The sequence below is a fragment of the Mytilus trossulus genome, chromosome 3 (genome assembly GCF_036588685.1).
Source record: "Mytilus trossulus isolate FHL-02 chromosome 3, PNRI_Mtr1.1.1.hap1, whole genome shotgun sequence".
Lineage (NCBI taxonomy): Eukaryota > Metazoa > Mollusca > Bivalvia > Mytilida > Mytilidae > Mytilus > Mytilus trossulus.
This window is the reverse complement of record NC_086375.1, coordinates 90,112,827-90,138,562: the sequence shown is the minus strand read 5'-3', so window position 1 is coordinate 90,138,562 and position 25,736 is coordinate 90,112,827. Positions and strand designations below refer to the sequence as shown.

General features: G+C 32.1%; 2 protein-coding genes across 3 annotated transcripts in view; one reads left to right on the top strand and one right to left on the bottom strand.

Moving 5' to 3' along the window:
* Window positions 1-19,761, bottom strand: part of LOC134709844 (uncharacterized) — a 62,063-nt gene extending 42,302 nt beyond the window's left edge. The window contains exons 1-2 of one of the 2 annotated variants that reach the window (XM_063569976.1): window positions 19,653-19,761; window positions 11,966-12,111 (exon numbers count right to left, since the gene is read on the bottom strand). In XM_063569976.1, coding sequence (XP_063426046.1) covers window positions 11,966-11,983 — 18 coding nt within the window. In that variant the 5' untranslated portion in view covers window positions 11,984-12,111; window positions 19,653-19,761. Of the gene's footprint in view, window positions 1-11,965; window positions 12,284-19,652 lie in introns of those variants that run through there. The other variant, XM_063569975.1, reaches the window with a different exon arrangement.
* Window positions 19,762-21,852: 2,091 nt separating this feature from the next.
* Window positions 21,853-25,736, top strand: part of LOC134712800 (lysine-specific demethylase 6A-like) — a 73,983-nt gene continuing 70,099 nt past the window's right edge. Inside the window, exon 1 of the mRNA XM_063574683.1 lies at window positions 21,853-22,002. Coding sequence (XP_063430753.1) covers window positions 21,935-22,002 — 68 coding nt within the window. The 5' untranslated portion in view covers window positions 21,853-21,934. The remainder of the gene's footprint in view (window positions 22,003-25,736) is intronic.

Below are 25,736 nucleotides of genomic sequence, written 5' to 3'. Positions count from 1 at the left end.
TGATGTTTACTTATTTGGTGTTATATCTCGTCTCTTTAATTTTTTAGTATATACCCGCTTCGATAAGTTGTATGACTATAAATTTTCACTTTTGTGCTCGTACTATGAACAACAAAATTATTCATTTTGTAAAAAATATAACCGTTCTCCATTTATACTGTATATCTTATAACAACATAATGTTCATGTACCTGTGTACATTTTTTTTGTTGAGAGAAAGGTTTCTCGGCAGATATTTTCAGTTGTTTTTTTAGACATGTAGTTAGGTGGGATCCATTAGTAGTTTCCATGTGGGAAACTATTAGACCAATCTATTTGATGTCTGAGGGTTTTAGCTGTTCCCCTAATCATCGGATTGGTAGTTTCTTTCCGAGATCCTTTATCATAGGATTTTCGGCTTTCCTCTATTAGGAATACAGCTGGGCATTTAGCGGCATCGGTTTGGATTTCAAGTATGTCTTCTCCGGTTTCCCGTTCGTTGTCTAGGCATCCTGGGTGACCCTATCCTATATTTTGTATATAATGTTTTTTTTTATAGTATGTGTTAAATGTCTTCCTTTTTACACCATAACCCATGGTGGTGATCCTACTAAAGGAGAGAGATACAGAACATACATACATACATTATTCTATTTGGCGTCATTTTGTTCGAGGTTATGTTTGTTTTTCTGATATTGTTTAAGATCTTACCCCTTTTTTATTTATTTTTTATTTATATTGTGTCTTCGGATCAAATTTATTCGTTTAGTGTATATTCACTTGTGTTAACATATCTTTTGATTGAGTTGAACCATTTCAATTGATAGTTTATAGTTTGTCTTTCTATTTTGTAATTTGACACTATTGTTTCAGATAAGGATGCAGGTTGGTACCTAATAAAAGGTTTAAACCCGCTGCACTTGTATGTTTGCACCTGTCCTAAGTTAGAATTTGATGTTCAGTAGTTGTCGTTTGATTGTTTTGTTCATAATTCAGTGTTTCCCGTTTCTCGTTAACCGGATTTTTGTGACAAAAATGTCGGTTATTGATTTGGGAAATCATTTGGGGATGCTCGGCGGGCGGGCGGTCGGGCGGGCGGGCGGCAATCAAATGTTGTCCGTGCATTAACTCAAGAACCATTCAACCAAATCTTTTAAAATTTTAATATGTTGTTACCGACAACTAAATGAAGGTCAAGTTTAAATTAATAATGACTTTTACCGTTCAGGAGTTATGGTTCTTGAAAGATTGAAAAATGGCGTTTCCAGTCGTGTCCGTGCATTTACGCATGAACTGTTCTACCAAAGCTTCCCAAATTTTAATATGTTGTTACTGGTGACAAAATGGAGGTCAAGTTCAAAAATGACGATTTTGACTTTTACCGTTCAGGAGTTAAGGTTCTTGAAAGATTGAAAAATGGTGTTTCCAGTCGTGTCCATGCATTTTCTCATGAACCAGTCAACCAAAGCTTTTTAAATTCTAATATGTTGTTACTGATGACAAAATAGAGGTCAAGTTTATTAATGATGATTTTGACTTTTACCGTTCAGTAGTTATGGTTCTTGAAAGATCGTAAAATGGCGTTTCCAGTCGTGTCCGTGCATTTACGCATGAACTGTTCTACCAAAGCTTCCCAATATGTTGTTACTGATGACTAAATGGAGGTTAAGTTCAATAATGACGATTTTGACTTTTACCGTTCAGGAGTTATGGTTCTTGAAAGATGGTAAAATGGTGTTTCCATTCACGTTGTTGCATTTACTCATGAACCATTCAATCTAAGCTTTTCAAATTTTAATATGTTGATACTGATGACAAAATAGAGGTCAAATTTGATATTGACAATTTTCACTTTCACCAATCATCAGTAATGGTTCTTGTGATATTGCCAGGACACAAATAAATGCTAATTAATCCGGTTTGCTGTCGTTGTGACAGCCTCTTGTTTTTTTACATAGATTAGACTGTTGGTTTTCTCGTTTGAACGGTTTTATACAAGTATGTTTTGGGCCATTTATAGCTTGCTGTTCAGTGTGAGCCAAGGCTCCGTGATCAGACCTATAATGGTTAACTTTTACAAATTGTGACTTGGACGGAGAGTTGTCTCATTAGCACTCTTACCTGATCTATGTTATATACATTTTATGCGTCCGAAATATGTGTAAGCCATGGATTTATAAAAACGGAAACAATTGAAGAGCTATATGACCAAAAGGAACCTAAAAATAGCCAACTCCATCTAAGGTAAACTTTTTCTGAGGAAATTAAATTGAAACGATATTTTTATGATTTCAAAATTTATAAACGGAAAGTTTTATAAAAGATTGATGATGTCAGTACCGGAGAACTAGCTACTGAGCTGATGATACCCTCGTGGACTGATAGTTCATCAACAAAGGTATCGACCTAGTAACAAAACAACATGTTGTATATGTATAAATTCCATGCGTTGGAAGCGCTTTTCTGGTTTAACCTTCATAAGGTAGAACCTTTCAGAGAACAGCTCACACCAGTTGCTCTCTACAAATTCATTTTACTTCTTATTAGCCTTTATACATAATTTGAATCACAATTTTTAAAGAAAAAAATTATCCACCTCAAATGTATTTCCAATTAATTTTGTTTTGTTTTTGTAAAATATCTATAATACTAAAATTACGAAGTCCAATTTTTCAGCCGTCATCACGTAAAAACGACGAATCAAAGAATTCAACTTTATATATCACTAATATAGTACAAAGGTGTAGATTGAAAATTACACCACTCCAGGCCCTTTTGTTTTCCACGTAATTAATATTGCCAATAATTAAGAAGTTCCGGGTCCAGTCCGATACCGATACCAATAGTATATTCACTTGTTACCTATTACCTAATCTGTACGTTCCGCATCTGACAGGCGCACCACCAAACGGTGTATTCAGGGTTAATATGCTATATACACGGGTCATAATCACAGGGTTGACACTACTAAATTGTCAAATAGCTACCTATTGTAGTATTTTAATCAGTAAGACTTTCTAAGATAACAAGACTAAAAATGAGGAACAGTTTTCAATTTGTTAGTGGGCATACATGAGGTAAAACAGCGAATCAAAGAATTCATCTTTATTTTTAACTAATATAGGACAATGTTGTTGATTAAAAAATACTCCATTCCAGGACCTTTTGTTTTCCAAATAATTAATATTACCAATAATTGATAAATTCCAGTTCGACGGGTTCAAACAGAAAGATTTGAAAGCAGAGAAAAAATGTGTATCTTATAATCGGCATGACTTTATCAGATGACAATACTAATACTAAAATAAGGCTTGCGCATAGTTATATACCTTAATTCAGTCACAGACCCGCGATATCACGGGTGTGTTGTCAGCCGTCATCACGTTAAAACGATGAATCAAAAAATTCAACTTTAAATATAACTAATATAGTACAATGCTGTTGATTAAAAATTACACCACTCCAGACCCTTTTGTTTTCCACATAACTAATATTGCTAATAATTAAGAAGTTCCGGGTCGAATCCGGTACCGATACCAATAGTATATTCACCTGTTACCTATTATCTTATCTGTACGTTTCGCATCTGACAGGCGCACCACCAAACGCTGTATTTAGGATTTTGCTATTTACACCACCAAACGCTGTATTTAGGATTTTGCTATTTACACCACCAAACGCTGTATTTCGGATTTTGCTATTTACACGTGTCGTAATCACAGGGTTGACACTACTAAATTCAATCATTGTCACATTGTTCCCGAATGTATAAATTATTTTAATCAGTATGACTTTCTAAGATGACAATACGAATAATAAAAATCTGGACTTAAAATAAGGCGTATAGGTACAGTATGTACAGTTTTCAATTTGTTAGCCGGAATGACGTAAAACAGCGAATCAAAGAATTCAACTTTATTTATAACTCATACAGGACAATGCTGTTGATTAAAAAATACTCCTTTCATGCAGGCCATTTTGTTTTCGCAATAAAATTATAAACAATGCCAATAATTGATAAGTTCAAGGTCGACGGGTTCAAAAAGAAAGATGTTGAAAGCAGAGAAAACTGTGCATCTTATAATCGGCATGACTTTATCAGATGACATTACCAATACTAAAATAAGGCTTACGGCCTTACGAATAGTTATATTCTTTAATTCAGTCACAGATCCGCGATATCACGGGTGTGTTCTAGTATTATATATATATGCCACGCTGCGCAAAACAGTAAATAATCTTTTGATCAATGAAAACCTAAAGAAGATAAGGAATGCTCGGAGTCAAATATTTGAAAGCAATGTGTTTATAAGAAACGAAGCAATTGAAGAACTAAATGATCAAATGGACCCTAAAAGTAGCCAAATCCAACTAAGGTCAACTTTGCCAAATAAGTGAACTAATGAAAGAGACTTATTTCATTGAGTCGCAATATGGCTTTCGGTTATTGTCCCCGTCGCAACGATATGCGAGGGATATAGAAATTACGGGTAGCCGTTCGTCTGGTCTTATTAGCGCTTTCATTTGTACAATTTTCGCCAGGTTTTTTGGGATGAGTTCGAAAACCTTTGCCAATCAATTATTTTTAAAAGAAGAAAACGTGGAAACATTATTTTTATGACAAATTGCACCATTAGCAGTCTTTTGTGTGCAATTCTTGACAGATTTTTATGAATCTTTTGTTGTAGGTTTTTATCAGGAATTTTCGCACTCGTGAGTTCAAAAATCAGTGCCAATAAACTTTTTTTTAAAGAGTTATGTCTCTTGGAAATTTATATAATATGTATATGGAATTTTGCATTGTAAGTGCTCTCGAATGTACATTTTTGCCAGATTTTTTTTTATCAAATTCACATCAAATGTTCTATAACTAACAGTTATGTTTGGGACAATTTAGATAATACAAAAATAAATATCCTGTATTCAAATTCCTAAATGGTCTCTAAATCCAATTCATAAAAGGTTACATGTAGTACATCATGGGCCCTCCGATTTGGAATAATAATTTGTAGTTTTATTGTAATATTATAAAGTCGGATTCGTTTCCTCCCAACATTAATGGGATCGAATCTGATCGAAACAGTAACTAGAAACTTTAACCTCTCACAAAATAAGTAAGCCGACGCAAACAATCAAATAGTGCGGCTTACTAAGGGAGACAATTAATTTAATAGGTGAATTAAAACATTTCCCTCATATCAATTTATTGTAAATTCTGGCCCGTGTTAAGAGAGAGCCACATCTCTTGCACGTTAAAGACACCCTTGTAGATTTCGAAAAAGAGTAGGCTAATGCCGCTACAAGGCAGCACTCGCACCCGCAAAGTGGAAAGGGATTAATATAAGTTGCAAAACTTGTTTCCCAATCCACTATAAATAAATATAACAGGGAAATTAGTAACACCAAAGATACAGAACAACTTCAGAAAGACCTTGAAGCATTAGAAAATTGGGAAAAAACATGGATGATGAGATTCAATCCAACAAAATGCAATATTATCCGCATACCACCAAAGAACAAAGAACCTATACAATACCCATACACTCTACATGGACACATACTCGAACCAGTAGATAGTGCCAAGTACTTGGGAGTTTCAATATCAAACAACCTCTCATGGAACAAACATATCCAGAGTGTTACAGCAAAGGGTAACCGAACACTTGGGTTTGTCAAACGAAACCTTAAAGAATGTACCAGGAAAGTAAAGGCTGCTGGCTATACAACACTCGTGCGACCTGTCATAGAGTATGCTTCTACTATATGGGACCCAACCAACCAAGCAAGCATCAACACACTAGAACTAATACAGAGGAGAGCTGCTAGATTTGTCTATAATGACTACACATCACGCACACCAGGGTGCGTCACTACAATGTTAGAAGATCTTAAATGGGACACATTACAGACAAGACGCCGTGACAACAGGCTATGCATGCTCTATCGTATCCAGAATGAGCTGATAGACATCAACAAGAGTACTTACCTCAAAGGTGGCGACAGTAGAACTCGTGGAGGACACAAGTTTTACCAACAGAGGGTCACCAGTGATGTCTACAGGAACTCCTTCTTTCCAAGAACAATCATGGAATGGAATACATTACCTGCCAGGGTTGCTGAAGCGGGATCAGTTGAAGATTTTCGCTCAGGGCTACAGACAACACATTAATACCAGACTGGACGATTGTACATAATTTTAACCGTAACAACCTGATTTTATTGTAAATACTGTATATAGCCTTAGGGGACTAGATATGTGATGTCACCATGCGTAGTCCCGCAGAGTTTAAACGTTTCATTAAAGGAACCCAACTCTTATATGGAAGAAGAAGAAGAAGAAATATGTTTAAATTAAATTAAATTGTAAATTCTTAATCCAGCGATTTTTTTTTCTGTTTGCGTGCAACTGCCAAATATAACAATATGATATCTGTAGTCTAGTACGTGAAATTAATTTGGTGAAAAAACAGAACCTATTGCACCATATGCCATAGCGCCGCCAACTCCACCTATACGCGGTAGAAGGATGCTATAGAATATAACTTGATAAGTTCTAGGGAGCATATCTTGTCAACATAATTTACTTCCTTGTTTACGTAAATTTATATTATTTCTACGGTTGTCTCCCTTATAGCGTCACAAAGCGCTAACTGTGTTATAATTTTATAATACAGCGTCTCGAGATCACCGGACTTGAAAATACTTAAAATGTTTGGGTATGGGAGTGCAGGGTAATTAAGTCACATAATATACGCTTGTATATGATATATTTTATATGATTAAATATATTACTTAACGCATCTGTTTATCTTATTCAGCGCTGACTTACGAAACTTTCTATCGGGTAAATTATGTTTAAGAATAATATACCTGATCTGTTTGATATTTTATCATTTTGGCGGATATTCTGTGACTTTAATACTCCATAACATCGCTGTACAAACGGAACAGTATCAATGTACATGTATTGGAACTATACCTCATTTAAGCGGAATAGTATGCCGGTTACATCGTTTCATTTGCGATTTTTTTTATATAATAATCATCATTAATCTTCGAATTATATTTCATTAGTATAATATTGTGTAATTTTTTCCTTGTTTCAACCAGGTACAATTTCATATTGTAATAGCACTTTCTAGGGCTTAACAAACACAATACTTTTGTTGAAGGTGGTTCCTTTTATTTCTGGACTACTTTCAGGATAATACAAATATAAATAAAAGTACCCTCGCATGAGGTGCAAAAGGCCTCCTGATTTATATCTATGGAAATTGCTTTACATCAAAAATAAGAATGTTTAGTAAGATGGTGGAATGTATTCCTGTCTTCAACATCGAACAATATATTAAGTTCATTAGCAAGAGTTGCGATAATTTTAACATACTTATGAAAATAAGGAGATGTGGTAGGATTGCCAATGAGACAACTATCCACCAGTGTTCCGAAATGAAGAGAATGTAACAATAGTATAAGCCACTGTGCGGTATTCAATCTTCAATTATGAGAAGAAAAAACGTACCGTATAAACGGCTTTATAAGGCATTGACTTGAAAATTCAAATGAGTAAACTAACAATCTAATACATATAACAAAACAATATACGAACAAACAGGAAAGCCATGTACCAACGACAACCACTGAACCACAGACCCCTGACTTTGGACAGTCACATAAAGAGTGTGGCGGTGATACTCGTTTAATAAAGTATCTTTTTATGAATGTCATTGTTGGGCTTAAGACCTCGAAATGGGATATTTTCCGGTTTTATTTATACAGAAAAAAATCAATGAGGCGCCTGTCTGATGTAGACTAAAATTAAATTTACGAGCACTGATAAAGAACAGGGTGAAATTCCAAAGGTTTGTATTTATCATAATATTACAAAATAAAATTAGATACATTATATTTTTTCCTACTTGTCAAAACTTGTAAACTAAATTATCGGTTCATAGTACACATTCAACATATCTTAACGTTTAATAGTTGCAAGACTGTAATTATGTCAAGCATCAATGAATTCTCTTAACAATACTTTTAAACACTCAATCATAAATATATTATTTTTATTTTTTCTCTTGAGATAAAGATCAGCCCCCAAAACAATTGCAGTTATCAATAAGGATATGAATCAGAAAAAAAGGGGAAAAAAGATATACAGGTTTAAAAGATTTTCCATGTTCATTATTGGCCATTGTTTTCCTTGTTTAAATTGTTTTGTATTTTGTCATACCTTCAAGATAGCTTTCAATTCGGTATGGGTTTGGCTTATTTGTACACGCTGCAAGATGACCTGTAAATGTATATATCCGCACCAATTTATCTCTTGTGGATAGTTATTACATTAGCAATCATACCACAACTCAAAGAAAATTATAAATTGGAAACCTAGTTATTGTTAAATATAAACAGAAAAGTAATACGGCATTTTGCTAAAATTCGCATTGGTTATAGTGTTCTTAGAATTGAACAAGGGCGTCATACTAAAACTTCTGTAGAATAAAGAATTTGTCCTTCGTGTCTCTCAAAAGTACAAGACGAATTTCATTTCACTTTAAAATATACAAAACTTAATATAATAACAAACCAATTGTTTTCCAAAATTAGTGAAATAGTTCCCTCTTTTTTAAATATAACTAATGAAGCAAGATTTATTTTTTGTATTGCAATCATCCTTTGGCTCCAATGTCAGCCCGAGGCGTCAATAAAAAATAAAAATTAATAAATACATTCGGTTTCAATTTGACAAGCTTATTTTTTCATATTATTTCCCGTTTCATTTTTTTTTTTTACTTTTGTGTACATTTAATAACCAAAGTATTATTTTAAAATAGAGATGACTTGATCTGTCATGCTGAAAGGAAGTCTTCTTAGAAATAGATCATTAATGAGTTGCCTAGCTACAGTTTGTATTGCAACTGGCTTTTGAATTAACGACCTTTATCTGATCTTGAAATGAAACATCCCCCAACTGCGTAGCATTTTTATTTTCGCTCTATTAAACCAGATCAATAGAGCATCAAAATTCAGTAATTTGAAAGTGTTCGTAAGAAGTATTAATTTTATGAAAAAAATCAATTCGAATGTGCTGTTCAATTTATCAACCATTACACATAAAGATATTGTAAATCGATGTTAAAAAATTGAAAATGTCAAAACTTCCCATTCAAAATAATTGTATCGACATTGTAACTAACAACAATACGATATCAATTTAAGGAGCAATCATTATACTTTAAAAAGTAGGGGGGGGCTATGTTTTTTGTCCGAGACAGAAAATTCTTCGACTCTATCAGTCAAATTATATTTTGTTTTCAAATTTAACACTATCAGGTATTAGAAAAAACTGGATTCAGAAACATTTTTTATTTGTCATCTGCTTGATCACAATATTTTTTTTATCAAATTGGGGATCCGAATTTGGTTTTAGAAAGAAGAAAAAAATACACTACCCCCCCCCCCTTTTTTTTTAAAGTTAAATGGTCGTTCCGTTAGAACTTTTTACGTTTTACGAAGTTGATTTGTATTTGCAGTGCGAATCCAATTCGTTAGAATATTTTTATGAGACGTAGCAACCGATTATGAAACTCTAAATAATTCTGAAATAATGAAATTGTGAAGTTCGTGATCAAGATTTTTACGAGTTTGGAAGAAAATGTCAATAAGCTATCTACATAGTTGTTGCTCTAGTGTTCAATGAACAATTGTCTCATTTGTAATCATTCAACATCTTCTGATTGATACAATTCGCCGTCAGTTCAAAATCTAATGCCTTCCTCAATGGATAACTTTTAAAAAACGCACATCAAACCGCAGTGATTGCCTTTAAACAAAAAATAATCTGACAATGATGTGACGTGACATTGATTTCATTTTAGGGTACGAACAGAAACATCGAATTGGTTCACGAGTTAAAAGGAATACATAAACGTTTTATCGAACATTTGTACAGAAAGGACCAATTCAAAAGACGAAATGTTCTCCAAAAGAGACCGTAATGCTAACTTATGATCTGACAAAATCATTTCAAAATTATTAAATGTATCGTGTCTACTAGTCTATACTGCATGGGTGTTTAACGATCTTGTTTACCCAGGAGGGTCTATCACGGTATGAAGTATATTTCTTTTAGGATGTATTCTTCTGACTTTTCAGTCTCAATCAGTCACGTTGAAATCTCGTTCTTGAATTATTTCCAAAACATGTGAAACAAGTGAAAAATATCAATGAATTTTAAAAATATTATAATCAAACATAACTCTGTGAAAAAATTAAGTATTTACAATGAATGTTTTTTGAGTAATCCAGTTTTCAAATTTTATGACCAATCAAGTCAATATTTTCAGGCAAATTTTTGAGAAAATGGGTTTAGGATACAAAAAAGGATTTTAAAAGAATCATGTGCATCCCATAACATTTTGTCTATTCAAATTTCTTAGATATGTGTTTTTTCAATCATTTATAACAAAAAAGTTGAAATAAGATGCATTTTGTTCTTTAAAAATTGAGAAAAATCACAAAAATACAAAATTGACAGCATGGTAAATTTTACACAAGAAAGCGTCAAAATAGGATAAAACTTTCTTATATCAACACCTACCTATAGTTTTTTTAATTAAAATTTCTTCAGATTGGTCTCCTTCATCTTTATAGAAAGTATGAAAAAAAGTTTAATTGTTGAACTGTGATTTTTTTCACGATAATAGCCCAAAAATAGGTAAAAATCGATGAAAAATGGGAAAATCATCAAAATTGGGCATTTTCAAAGGGCCGCAGCAACAAAGGAAGTGCACCACCATATGATTTTTTCTTCACCAATTATTTTTTTATAGTCTTATAAATCCAAAAATCAGATTAAGAAAAAAAGTTTAATTCTAGAAATTTTTGGCTTCTCAGAGGTGTACATCCTTAAGATACATGCAGTATTCCGATGACTGAAACGCTAAAGACACAGCAATGAATAGTAAGTTAGTAATATCTACAACTTTGTTGTATAGAAAGCAATTCAAAAGACAAATGTTATTGACTAGATGAACATTTCCTTTTCTGAATCCGTTTCCGTTCGTGTTTTTATGTTGTTTATTTCGAACATATGTGTATTTATAGTATACTAGTAAATATCTACTATATGAAAAAGATATTTCTTGTTCAAGTTGGGTGTCATAATTTTGTAGCGAAACTGTGAAAGATTTATATTTGTTTACTTTTCCGACATATTTATATACAAGTGTATGACATTACCGACCATTACAATTGGAAAATAGTAAACATGCTCTTTTTGGTTCTCTACAAAATAATATTTAGTTGTAAAAATACAAAGATACGGCCATTGAGTAAAACCCATACCACGTCGTCAGTTATAAAAGGACCCGAAATTATAAATATATGTAGTTCAAAAGAGAAAACTAACAGCTCAATTTATGTACAAAATGATGAATGAAAAACAAATATGGTATACAGCAACAAATGACCCTTCTTTTGTGGCTGGACTATTAAGAAGCCGAGTCGGCTTCTAAAAAGAAGAGATTTTTAAATAGAAGTAGGATATATACTTTCTTATAAGTATATCAGATTCAGGTTATTTACGTATATATATTACAAACAGTTTGATTAATATATGTACACGTCACACATTTCTGGCCAATGGAGAGAAAAATGACATCACGTCTGTCACAGATTGTGCAGAATTATTCTTTTCCTGTCAGAAATCCCCAAAAACAAAAACCAGCTTCTAAATTTAACAAAATTTCATACTCCATAAAAATAGAAATGTCCCCAAAGTGAGAATTTTCAATAAAAAAAACCCATGAATTCCAAAAATACTAAACTATTAATATGCAAGTCTTGACAAGCCTGCAGATAGTGTATTCATCGATTTCGTCCATTGTCGTCTGATGAAATACTAAAATTATTTTAATTACTGAGATTTCACATAAACGTTTCCTTGTAAGAATATATTATAAAAAAAATGAATCAAAGCACCTACCTTAACTTCTGTTTTCATCCTCCTTATTCGAATTATGCACAGTTACACAATATTTTAATGGCGGAGAAATTGTTTTAAAATTATAATCACATCGGATTTGAAGTATATGCTTCTGTATAGTCCTTTATAACAAAAAATACACAAATCTGTAAAAACAAGTAAAACTATTTTTAAATCACTAGTAATCCTTCATTTTTACAGGCACAATTCAACAATTTATGAAATAATATTTCTTATGCGATGGAAGTGATACGAGATACAATGGCGGCATGTAGAGACGTGTAATATGCAGTTAAATGTCTATATCTACATACTTATGTATTGTTACGTTGTATGTTTTATTTGTTAAAGTTTTTTCTTTTTTTTTTAATTTGTTGGAACTTGATAAATATTTTGTTATGTGCTACCCAACAAAACTGATTCTTTCTAAAAAACGAAGTTCTATAATACTAATGGGAAGGTTTTATTTTTAAATTTCCAATTATTTTTTAGTACTTTTTTTTTTAATGTAAATACATATTTTACAGACGTATCATTTTTGTATGTTCATTTAATAATCACATAAAATCTGTTTGTAATTGCCATTTTAAAATTTAGCAAAGGAACTCCTGTCATTTTCTATTCACAGTCTTTTGGACTTAAATCTTAATAAATGCTAACACATATAGATTTCTTAATATCAGTTTCTTTTTCCTGTACACATAAGTTAAGGAAATATTTCATATGATTCTTTAATTATTTTTTGTTGTATATGCATAATGCCAGAAGTTGCACATATTTAGTCTTTGCTATATCCTGTGGATATGATGTATAACATATATATTCAATCTGTTAGGCACATTCGGTATGGCAAATTCTATATAAAAAATTGTACAACTGATATTTTCTACTGATGTTTTGGTTCTTCCTGTAAAAATAAGGTTATCACAAAAATTGTCCAAGGAAATTAGAGTTATCTCCCCTTAATCACAAATATATATTAAAAACCCACAAATCAAAATTCACCTTCTAAATTCAGCAACTTTCACAGCAAAGTTTGCAATGTCTCTGTAACTCAATTATTTAACAGATTTGAACGTGGATTTTTACATGTATTTTGTGGAATGCTAGAAAATGGAGAAAAATAAGGCCTTTTCCTGTAACACGAACTTTACATACATTCATGTACAGTTGGATAAATGGAGCGTGTTTTTTCCAAGATAACACCCGCAGACATACAAAAAATATCAAAAAATGATTGACCTTTTTTTTTTTATTTTTAAGTTATAACCACGTTTAACCACCAAGACAACCAAACCATAAGTTTAAATCATCTTTAATCATAACAGTGAATATGTAGCCAACATTAAGCTCCTTTTTACAAAGGGAAAAGGGGTGGGTCAATATGTACTTGATTATATGTGGCCATTCATAATTAGCTGTGGTTATACTGTTTCCTTCGTTTGTTTTGTGAACTAGTTTAGTTTCTATTTCTTCAGTATCGTCACTGTTATTTGACAACTATTATTTAACACCTTTGCTTAGCACAACAATTGAGGTTTTTTTTTTAGAGATATTTAAACGTTCTGTATGTCGATTCTCGGTGCAAACAATTCTGTTTTCATCTTTCCGAAAGCAAAATACAAATATAAAAGAAAGAAAATACACTTTATACATTTCATACATCCGACAATCATTTCTAGATTTGCCTTCATTCCGGAACGCTCGAAGACAAATATAAAAGATTAAAGCCAATGATATAAAAGATTAAAAAGAGTTTAAGAGCTATATAGTCTGCATGCCATTTGTTGTTGATATGAAATCTTCCAAACATGTTTACAGCAACTTTTTGATTCACTGCGGGTGGGCCAGGACATCTTCCCAAATCATTTTTCTTGAAACATGTAAGAAATATTTGAACCAAGATTTAGAAAATAATTTAATCGGTTTATATACAAGCGATTTTGGTTTCATCCTCTTCTAAAGCAAACACTGCTTCGAAATATAACCATTTACAACATGCTGTCACATGATAAGAGTATCATCATTGTTACATATGAAAATCCAGATGCGTAACAAGGATTATGTCGAATAAAGAGGGGGAAACTCTTACTGGACAAAATTTAATGTAAAACAGGCAAAAAGTCTTAATTAACCATTAATGCAGCTTTAAAACAGGGGTTGGGCGGGCACCCATTCATCCCCGTTAAATCCACATCTGTGAATCCCAAAATTGAGTCCTAAACAGCCCACATGCATATCAATGATCATGAGTACAGTACACGGGCAAAACCGCCAACAAAGACTTTATATACTCGTCTACAACACACTATCTTCTATTTTACTCTACATCACTTAAGCTTTCATTATTTGCATTCGTAAATAGCTGTAGTTGTTTTCAAATTACAATATTAAAGCGAACAACTTGGTACCACTTTGTGTTGCATCGATGAAAACCGTATAAGGTAATTAGAGTTATCTTCCCTTGATTATACACACGATTTTAAAATGAAACTTGATTTGTTTGTTTTTTCAATTGAGCTTATCGGAGTTTATTCTGTCGGTTTCCTTGTCACATTCTCATCTTATCACATCACTGATAATCACTGGAATGTGTGTTACTGGTATAACTTACATATTGATAGGACTTTTAAAAAAGTATTCTAAATTTTCATATTTTAATTTTTTTTTGTGTTTCACTTTTTCCTTTTAAAGAATTGCATATTGACATTGCAACTTTTTTGGGCGGAAAAGTCAGATTCAGCACTGTATGGTATTTGGTCACATCTCGGGAGGGAACAATCATTTGGATGTATTTTTAATATCACTTTATTTTGTTCTCCATCTTAAAAAAGAATCGTTAACCAGCATTACCATAAAAAAAACAACAACATTGAATTACGGACAGTGTAACAAATACATTTGAGTATAGATGACCTCTGGGATTACAATTATTTGGTTATTTTATGTAAGATCTATCCAAAAAGCATAAGTACAATACATGGTCGCTCCATAAAATTTAAACACTAACAACCTGAGAAAAATGTATTTTTTTAAATACATATTTTGAAAATGATGCATTTGCTGTTTTCAAATCTATGCGCCATTGGTCAGTAATGTTTAACGTTTATCATAGATTCAGTTCCCTGAATAAAAAATATTATCTGTGGAACCTTGCATAAGCGTAATGTTTATCAGTAAAACTAAATTAAGACAGATCTTTATTGAATTCGGTAATACAGTGACACTGCTATGCTGGTCAAAACAATGGAGGAATCAGTCCGCTAGTGTATCGAGTAATAAAAAGTCGTTATTGGTCCCCATATGAAAAGTAGTAATATATGTATCGATAAACTGTTTTGCCTTATAAGTCCTATCTTTTCTACCTTTCCGTGTTTTTTCCACAGGCACTAGTTTCTGTCAATATAGGGTTTACTATCCATACCAGTACAAAAAAAACGTGTTTTTTTGTGCTGGTATAGATAGTAAACCCCATATTGACAGAAACAAGTGCCTGTGGTTTTTTCCTCATTTAAATGATTTAGTTTTGAATTTTAAAATCTCCAAATCAGTGCTTTTGGGAGATTTTCAGTTATTTCGGGGGGAAATATCAGATCCTTTAACTACATTTACTGATTATCATGATAATAGCATAACAGAAAAAAGAGTGTTATGTCTAAATGTTGAATTCATGGTAAATAAAATTTGAGTTATTCCTCTTGAATGAAAATGAGATCGTTTAATGTATATTTTCCTGAAGAAACTAATCACCTCGTATTTATTTCTACATCACGTTTTTAATGTTCTAGTATAGTGCTAGAGAGAATTATTATAAGGGTCAACTTTAAACTGCTTAAAAAAGATTAGTTTATACAAGAATTTGTATAGTTAGAACTATACAAATCCTTGGTTTATATATATTTCAGACTTATATATGAGGTAACCAGAGTTATCTTCTCTTGATTATCTGTATTCGTCGCTAGTATCATTTTTAAAATGTATTGTGTATAATTTTTTGTATTTATACATTTCAATGATGCATCAAAAAAATATCGTAAAATTATATATTCTATAAGCTGTATTGCTTCTGAATAAAGTATTATTATTTGATAACATTGATATCTAGTAAAGTAAATAGGAATATGTGTATTTCGTATTTCTACGACTGTCGGAATCTGATACCGAAAAAGGTAATGAAATTCAGTGCCAATTCCTATATAACATAAATGGCATATTCTTTCTTCGTTCGGTATGTTTGTCCACCTTCCGGTTTCTATGGGTATTTTAAAATTAGAACAGTTCAGTTTTTTTTAATAATTGTCATTCTCTTGGAAATAATTTTAGAAGGTAGTTTTTCAGATTAAATTCTAATTTAAATTTACCATAAAATTGAAAAGGAAATGGGGAATGTGTCAAAGCGACAACAACCCGACCATAGAGCAGACAACAGCCGAAGGCCACCAATACATTTTTCCTCTCGATGAATTTTCTATTTGGCTTCCATTTTTTGATGGACTGGTCTACGAGCCTTTGCACTACAGAAACTTTTAATTGGACTGAATGAACTGGAAATTGCTGAGTCCATACATCGCTGACTGAGTCCCGTGTTATCAAAAATACACTTTAAATGATTGAATATATCTACAAATATAGACTAAATCCTAATATCTGATCCTAGCAAATACTTTTTATTTTGATAAAAAAGAAATATCTTGAAATACTTTGCTGTGTAAATACAACTAAGTTTATATATAATCGAAAAATGTGGGATGGCAACAAAACAATTTTGTTCCTAGATTTGAAAGTTCAAAAGAACTTTAGCGATTTCCCCTTCCTCAATGTCCAGTATTGCCTAGAGACTATATCGGATGGAAACTTAATAATGATCAATAATGTATGCAGTATTAACATTTCAAGAGCTTTTCAGAATATTAACGTTCAAAATTTCCTTGAAGAGGAATGAAGGCCTGTAGCGAAAGTGGATTAATAATTTTCTATTATCCGGTATTTTTCGAGATTATAGATATTGAAGATGGTATCTAAAAATTACATTACTCTCTTGATGGAGAACTAAGAAATTACATTGTTCCAATTATTGCGCGTGTTAGGCATCATGGCACTGACATAATGTCACATCAATGAAATGCTCAGGCAAGGAATGGAAATATATATAGACCGTCCATATATACATAAACATATATGTATGAAAGTGTATGTAAGACATCATGTATCTTCATGATGCTTGTCAAAAGGGATCATGGAAATTTGAATGAATTATTTTCGTGTTCTCCCAATATTGCAATAGCAACAAAAAAAATTATATCAGGAACGAATTGTTTACTGTGGCATTCATCTTTGTAAAATAAAAATTCAGAAAGTATGTATATCTCATTAAGTGACTGATGCGTGGCCATCTAGTTTTATTTTGACTTTGTACAATAATGAACTGTATCATTAAATCTGATGATATTTTTCGTTTCACTTGTATTGATTCATATTTTGTCCCGCCGTGGCCTTTTATAGTTTACTGTAAGGTGTGGCTTTTGATCATTGTTAGAAGCCGTACGGCGAACTAAAGCTACCCGCATCCACAAAATGTGAATTTTGAGTATATAGTTCTTTCATTGGCAATCATATAGCTTCTCCATAGTTTTTCTTGGTACAATTATGTATATATTATTATAATGTATTTTGACAATCAAAGAATCTTACCAGTTATATAGTTGATACGTTTTTTGTTCACATACAGATTAATATACTTATGATAAAATGAAAGTATATATTCTGATTTCTTTGAAATCTTATCAGCAATATAGACGTTTTCTGAAAATCCAACCATGACTGTTTGAGATTGGGTATACTAAATATTAAACTAACTAAGTACTCAGTACTACTGGTATCGTATATAACGAGATGCAAAATTTATCTTTTTTAATATTATTCAAAACGTTGTGATAGAAAGATAGTATATCATTAATAATATCAATAAAAACGATAGGTCAATAATGTTAAATGTACACTACAAAGTCATTATATATATATTTACGGATCACAGGTGAGCAACTTACTACATACAAATTTAAATATTGAGTATCGAAACTAGAAAAGAATCATTTAAGTTCCAAAAAATGATCCGTATCCTTTATAACGATTCCAAGGGTTGACTGGGTTATAGGATTTTGCTCTTTATAGTCATAGTTTAATCAACCCAGAAAGTAGTTGGTATTTGATGGAAACACATTCAGTACCCCCAACAAACTATTTGTAATGTAAGCGCATCTTGCAAAAGAGACAAAGGACCATTTCCCTGTATTTGTTTCACTCGCAAGATCAAATATAAAGAATTGTTAAACCCTAGTGAAATTGTTAAACCCTAGTGAAATTGTTAAACCCTAGTGAAATTGTTAAACCCTAGTGAATTGTTAAACCCTAGTGAATTGTTAAACCCTAGTGAAATTGTTAAACCCTAGTGAAATTGAAAATTAAGAATCTGTACTATATACTTTAAACAATTCCCAACAGCTTTAAGATAACAGCGTCACTTCTACGTGGAAATAAGACTATAGAGGGCAGCATGTTTGAAAAACTTGTATTGTTATATCGTATAAACATGAGTTTCATTGAGTAAGCGAGAGAAAAACAAAAATATCAAATTTAAAAAAGAAGATGTGGTATGATTGCCAGTGAGACAACTCTCCACAAGAGATTGAAATGACACAGAAATTAACAACTATAGGTCACCGTACGGATTACAACAATGAGCAAAGCCCATACCGCATAGTCAGCTATACAAGGCTCGACAATGTAGTTGGTTGTTGAATAACTTGTGGTAAAGCTCACTAACAACAAATGGCATAATTCAAATTTAAGTATACAAAATCTTCAAGAGAGACTCATGCATGAGCTGTACAATTAACTTTTTTTATAACAGCAAATATACGTCAAGTAACAATACCTGTTTTTTTTTAGTATAATCAAAAGACGGAAGCTTTTGTGAAATAAATACATTGGAAGCTTATACAAAATACTATCTTCATATTGAGATATATGGGAAATATCCGAGTAAAACAGATTCAATGACAAATTTGAAGGAACATATATGTAAATAAAATTCCAACTGAGATTTATCTATTTTTTTGTGTGTACACTATTGTTTTGGTGACCCTTGCGCTCCGTGTAAATATTTGAAGAACATACAAAACAATTTTAGGCAATCATTGCCAGACATAAAGTAAGGAATATTAAAATAGAAACGGCCAAAATAAAACAGCATGTGCTCTCCGTGAAAACGTTGCTACAATGAATATGAAACTATGACTAAACGAAAGTCTCACATAAACTGGTTTCTTACACAGTTAAGCACAAAATTTGAAGTGTAAAAACTGAATACTTCTTTTTTTGTAATTTTATAGGATTGTACAAAAGATGTTTGTTTGTCACGGCAAATCGTATTACTTGTTATGGCCTTAAACAACTAAATATCATTTGCGTCGAAATGACTGTATCGTATCTTATATAAATTAAAGGAAAAAAATCAACGGGATAACAGTTTGGTATATTCTAATGGGAGATAACTCTATTTTTGAAACTTTATTTGAAACTCATTCCGAATTATTCAATGATTTAATACATAATTTAGTCTATAGATACTTTAAATATAAATATTACACTGTCGATTTATATATATTAAAGATAGATAATTACTCACTGTCTGTTTAAATAAATCTACTAAAACTAAATTTTTGAAAGAAAAAAAACCACTACGAGCAGGAAAACTTTTAGTTAGAAAAGCAGGAAATTGAAATACTCGTTGTCTTATTATTTCTATATCTGAAAATGATTCAACGAAATATGACATATGTATATATAAGGAATTAAAATTTATTTACACCGGAAAACCATTGCTTCGTCAACTACTGAACACATAAGAGTTTATCCTTATAAGATACTAAGTGGAGCATTTATTTATAATTCAATGTTCATGTCCCTATAATATTTTCATAATAAAACCGTGTATTTATAAGGAAATGAATAAAATGACTCAATGTATTAATGTTAACATAGTATTGTTTAAAGGAGATAATTAAAACGACTTTTAACGACAAACTGACATATGTATTATCTAGAAAAAGGACAAATATTAAATATTTGAAAATTAAAAATACGGTACTATGAGTCGTAATAATTATGACGTCTTGAAAGGCTATTTTCTTTTTGTTTTGAGACGACTTAATTATTTGGACTATATTTGTTCTGTTTCCCGTTTTCTCTACAGATTAGACTATTTTGGGTTTCCCTTTTGAAGTGATTACGCTTGTTATTTTGAAGCCGTTTATAGCTTGCTGTTTGGTTTGAGCAAAGATTCCGCGCTGAAGGCTGTACTTTGACCTGTCAACGTATATTTGTTCCACCTAACATAAGTTTAAATGGAAACTTTGTTATAAACAGTGTCATAATACCTGTTCCTGTTGAAACAAATATTCTATACCATTTATTCCTTTAGGAATATTTATTGTACATGTAATATTTATTCCAGTGGAAATAGTATTCCAGAATAATGTTTCCATTTGGAACTTATTATATATTATGACGGAACTTCTATTCTGTGACAGACCTATTATTGTTTATTTTCTACATATTGTGACTTGTATGGAGAGTTATCACCTCATTGGCACTCAAACCACATCTCCTTATTTCTATTAAACATTAAATATATCTTATTTCCAATTAAGAAATTGAGGAGCATATACAAATACATGACCGGGAGAGTTGTTTAATTGGCAATCAAAAATTTTGGTTTATGAGAATAAAAGATATATATATATATATATATACCACATATTATTAATTCTATATGTAATAAGATATAGTTTACAAATAAAGATATGAAGTACCATGAAAATCGTAATTTATTTTTCATCAACAATGCAAGAAATTCCATAAAGACTTCACAAAATTTTGTATGAAATCATTTTTTTATTTGTGTTCTTAATGCTTGAATTACTTTTAGTGCTTTATAATAGCTTTGCATGAATCACGGTTAGTTGATCTGCATTTTATGTTGCTTATATCAGTTATATGCTTTAATTGTGCTTATTAATTGCTGTGCTTGATAACATTATTTATTCGCCTGATGTGCTTCATGTTTTATGTGTTTTATGTATTGTGCTTGTCTTATATGTATGTCGGAAAAAAGCTCTACAGAGCTTATGTTGTATTGTTATATGTATAACCGACTTTAAATAAATCTTTTATGCTTTTATCCTGATGCAATACACATAGTTTCTATAGCACTTGGTTATATATTTCCCAATTTAGAGACTTCGACTCGCATGGTCTTTTCATGGTAAAGACACTTTTCATTTAAGCTAACAGGGCCGACATCTCGTGCTTCTACTTTTAGACAAACAACTACAGTCGAGTCCGGTCATTATCATTGTAGTATCGAGTTTTAAAATGGTGTCCGATGATTTCGCCAGCTAACCAAAATCACTGACATGGCTATATATGTCTAGGCTATTTTTATCCATTTATATGTGCTGCTTAGATATCATAGTATAATTTATATATAATTTATAAGTTTTTTTTTGCGTTTAGACTCTGTACTGTTTTACAATCCTTAACGTTAATGTCCCGTAAGCTAACATACTAATTTATTATTGTATATTTATATAAGGGCAGAGAAATATACTCACATAATTTGTGTTACATTATGTGTCTCACTGAATAAGTATCAAAACGATAGTGCATTTTATAAAAGTTTTCATATTTTAGTATCAAAACGCCTGTGCATTTTAAAAAAGTGTTCATAATTTAGGTCCGTTTGTGTGCTTTGTCATTTAATATTGAATGGTACTTTGTTTAACCTGTACATTGTTTTGATTGGTCAATCAATTTAATTAGGTCAGTGTGTTGGGAAAACACCGGAACAGAATCAAATATTTCTGATTTTTTGCCGAAAAGATGTAAAAGATATGAGATCAAGGAAGCATGAATCCTGACAACCCAGAAATTTCACTTTCAGATGAAGAAAGGATACAACTGAATGAGTTTGATAGGTGCACTTAGTCTATGTGACCCAAAATTAACATTTTTCGACACGTTCATCCTTGCAAATGAAGCTTTAGAACATCAGCCAGGCATGTGAATCTCTGTATTGATTCAGAGGTCAGGGCGATGTTCTTAGTTGATTTTCCAGCAAATTTCTAATTAAAAAGGCACCAGTTTGTTATGTGTTACTTCGTCTAAACTTTCCTGAATAGGGTTAAACAAAGTTGAATACAGGGATGGGCATCAACATGTAGATATGATACAGAAAATTATGTGCCCCCTTATGACAACAAGCAATATTATCTCCTATAAGGCCAAGCAGGACCCCACCTAGATTTTTAATCCTTAACTAGTTTTATAGAGAATTTACAAGTGTCCCTATTAGTAGAAAATACAATCTCGTTCTTGACATCATAGCATCACAATCTACATGTATACTAAGATACATTTCTATTTAAGAAAATCATTTTGTTGCATCACTTGCAATACATCTTACAAGTGTCCCTATTAGTAGAAAATACAATCTCGTTCTTGACATCATAGCATCACAATCTACATGTATACTAAGATACATTTCTATTTAAGAAAATCATTTTGTTGCATCACTTGCAATACATCTTATCGCTAATCCCAGATGACCCGGACGCTTTGAACTTTTGACGTCAACAACAATCACTTTTCAATTGTGGTGTTAGACATTTTGTTTTATGTTGTCAACATTTTAGGGAACCTGTGTGATATCCAGCAATGGCTGACAAATAGTGATAAGGTGTATTTATTTCAAGTTGCATTACCATACCTGCCAACTTATAGTAGAGGGTGGTTAAGGGGGGGGGGGGGGGTCTGGAATACAGAAACATGTGAAAGAAAAATCGATAAACATTGCAAAGAAAATAAAAATTAGTGAAAACAAAGCACAAGAAATAAAATCATGAATATTAATGAAATAAAGTACTAGAAGTTATTATTCAGCCATTCTGGAGATCAGACAGTCATCATTAATTGAAATGAAGACCCTGCAGTCACCTTTCAGCATCCTCTAGTTGGATTTGATTTTAGGACCAACATCATTTAAACCTGTAGATTTATCAATTTTAACATTTAATTGTTCATTAAAGATTTCTATTGTAGAAAAACAGTAAAATTTAAAAAAGTTGTCACCGACTTTATTATTATTATTCATAGTAATTTCATTGCATATATTATACATAAACAATATCCAGGCCGACTTTGACTTAGTCTGATTTAACTTTGAATCAAATGTGGGATAAGCACGAGAAATTAAGAGTACCACACAAAACACAGAAAAGAAATTAGAGAAAATTGAAGCACACACATCGAACCAAACATGAGAAAACAAGAAATAAAACATCAAAACATGAAATGAAAAGGCTGAAAACGCTGCACAAAATAACCCTTTACCACCCTCCCAGAACTATACATACAGAGTACATGTATATCTCTTATTTGAAATCTTTCATATTCAGCTGATTTAACTAATGCTAATCTGTTTTTCATCTTTTTAAGTTCTTTTTCTCTCAATAGTATACATCTAAACGAAGAATACCAGGGTGTTGTTAAATCTGATGTCTGAAGAAATCGGTTGCCAAATCTATCTTTGTAATCATCCATGATGGTTGTCAGTATATTTGTTCCCAACAGAACTGGAACTTTGGAGTGATACGGACTATCAGGTACAACAAGTAGTATGGTTGGATAATGCTGATCAGTTTCTTTCAGTTGAATGTTGGCCTCAATATATCCATGGTACGGTAATGAATTTCCATCTGCGCATTCAATGCTGATAATCTGTTCTAAAGGTTTGAGTGGTGTGTCAGTAAAGTGTTGAGTGTAGAATTCATGAGCTATTGTTGAAACAGTGGATCCTGTATCTAGAAGAGATGAAGTTTCAATGCCATTGATGATAATTTTTGATTCAGTTGGTTGTCCACAAAGTCCTGGTGGTATTGTTGATTTGCATAAATTCTGTTGTATAGGGCTTTGTATGTTCATGTCGATCGGCTGCCCCTTGTCGATGACATCATCTAGTTTAAAGGTTTGCCGTTGACATCAGTGTTGGCTCGGCATCCTCTGGCAATGTGCGAGTCTCTTCCACAACGGTAACATGTAATCGGTTGAGTAGACTGATGTTGATTCTGACCAAAACCTCTGCCATTACCTCTACCATAACCTCTGCCATAACCTCTGCCATAACCTCTTCCATAACCTCTATCATAACCTCTATTTCCTCTACCACCTCTATTATATCCTCTACCTCTAAACTGATTAAATGTCTCTTGGTACGGTTGTGGTTGTGTGTCTTGTTGTTGTTGATTTGATTGATCTTCAAATTGTTGCTTATTATGTTGTCTAGATTCTAAGTGCTCGAGGCGTGTGTTTATCTGCTTCAGTGTTGTAACAAGTTCAGATTCCTCCTCTTTCTCATTCATGTCATTAGCAATGGCCTGTTTTGATGTTGCTTTCACCTTTGGTAGTTCATCCAGATTATGTTCTTTCTCAAAGCTACCCGCAAATGATCAAATGTCTTAAAGCGTTCCTTCTCATAGTGGCTAATATGTATACGCTTTATATCTGGTCTAAGTCCTTTCCAAAGCATGTCATGCATCATGGTATCTGCTTGTGGCTTACTGACTTTCCCTGAATGGATGGCTTTATCAAGTATTCCTTCCAAGCGACAACTCCATGCTGAAACATCCTCGGTTTCCTTCTGCTTTGCATTGTAAAAGTCACCCATGATGGTTTCAAGTTCATCTACATTGCCAAAAACGCTTTCCATCTTGCTCATGATCTCAGTTAATGATGCATCTGTTCCTAAACGCATTGCTACTAATCCTGCTTCCCCACGCAAAGCTCTACGTATGGCTTGGATAATAGCTTCCTCTGAGTGGATCTTATCCTTCATGAGTCCAAGTACTTCATATTTCCAAAGTTCGTATGTTGTTTCACCTCCTTTCTTTTCACCACTACCAGAGAAAAGGTTGATTCTAGGCGGCTGAGTATAATGGGATGACGTTGTTGTTGATGGTTCCTTCTTAATAGGTTGCGTCTGTTTTCCCATCTGTAGTGTTTCTAATGCGTAAGCCTCAATCCATTGTTGTAATACCTCAGGTGTATCGGCCTTTGGTTTTATATTCATTTCCTTTAAGGTGTCGACAAGCTGTTGATATTCCTCATCGGCCATGATGTCAAAATATGAATGAATGTATAATAAGATATCCTATATCTACAAGAAATATAATAAATATTAGCACCTACAAAAAAAACAAAGTATCTACAATAAATAAAGAAAATATGAGTATCCTATAAGAAATAGCAAATGAATGTTAATCACCTACAATAAAGAATGTGATTAAATTCCTAAAATGAATATCAAATGTATATGTTAAGTACCTAAAATTAATATGAAACTAGAATTAATTACCTACAATGAATAAGAAATAATATTAAATACCTAAAATGAATATAAGCAATATTAAGTACCTTCAATGAATACAATAATTTGTTAAGTACCTTCAATGAATACAATAATTTATTAAGTACCTTCAATGAATACAAGAATTTTTTTTAAGTACCTTCAATGAATACAAAAATTTATTAAGTACCTTCAATGAATACAAGAATTTGTTAAATACCTTCAATGAATACAAAGTAAAGATAATGAATAGCTGAAATCAATACAAATGTATTTGACAAACCTATATAAATCTATCTGGTAAATCTA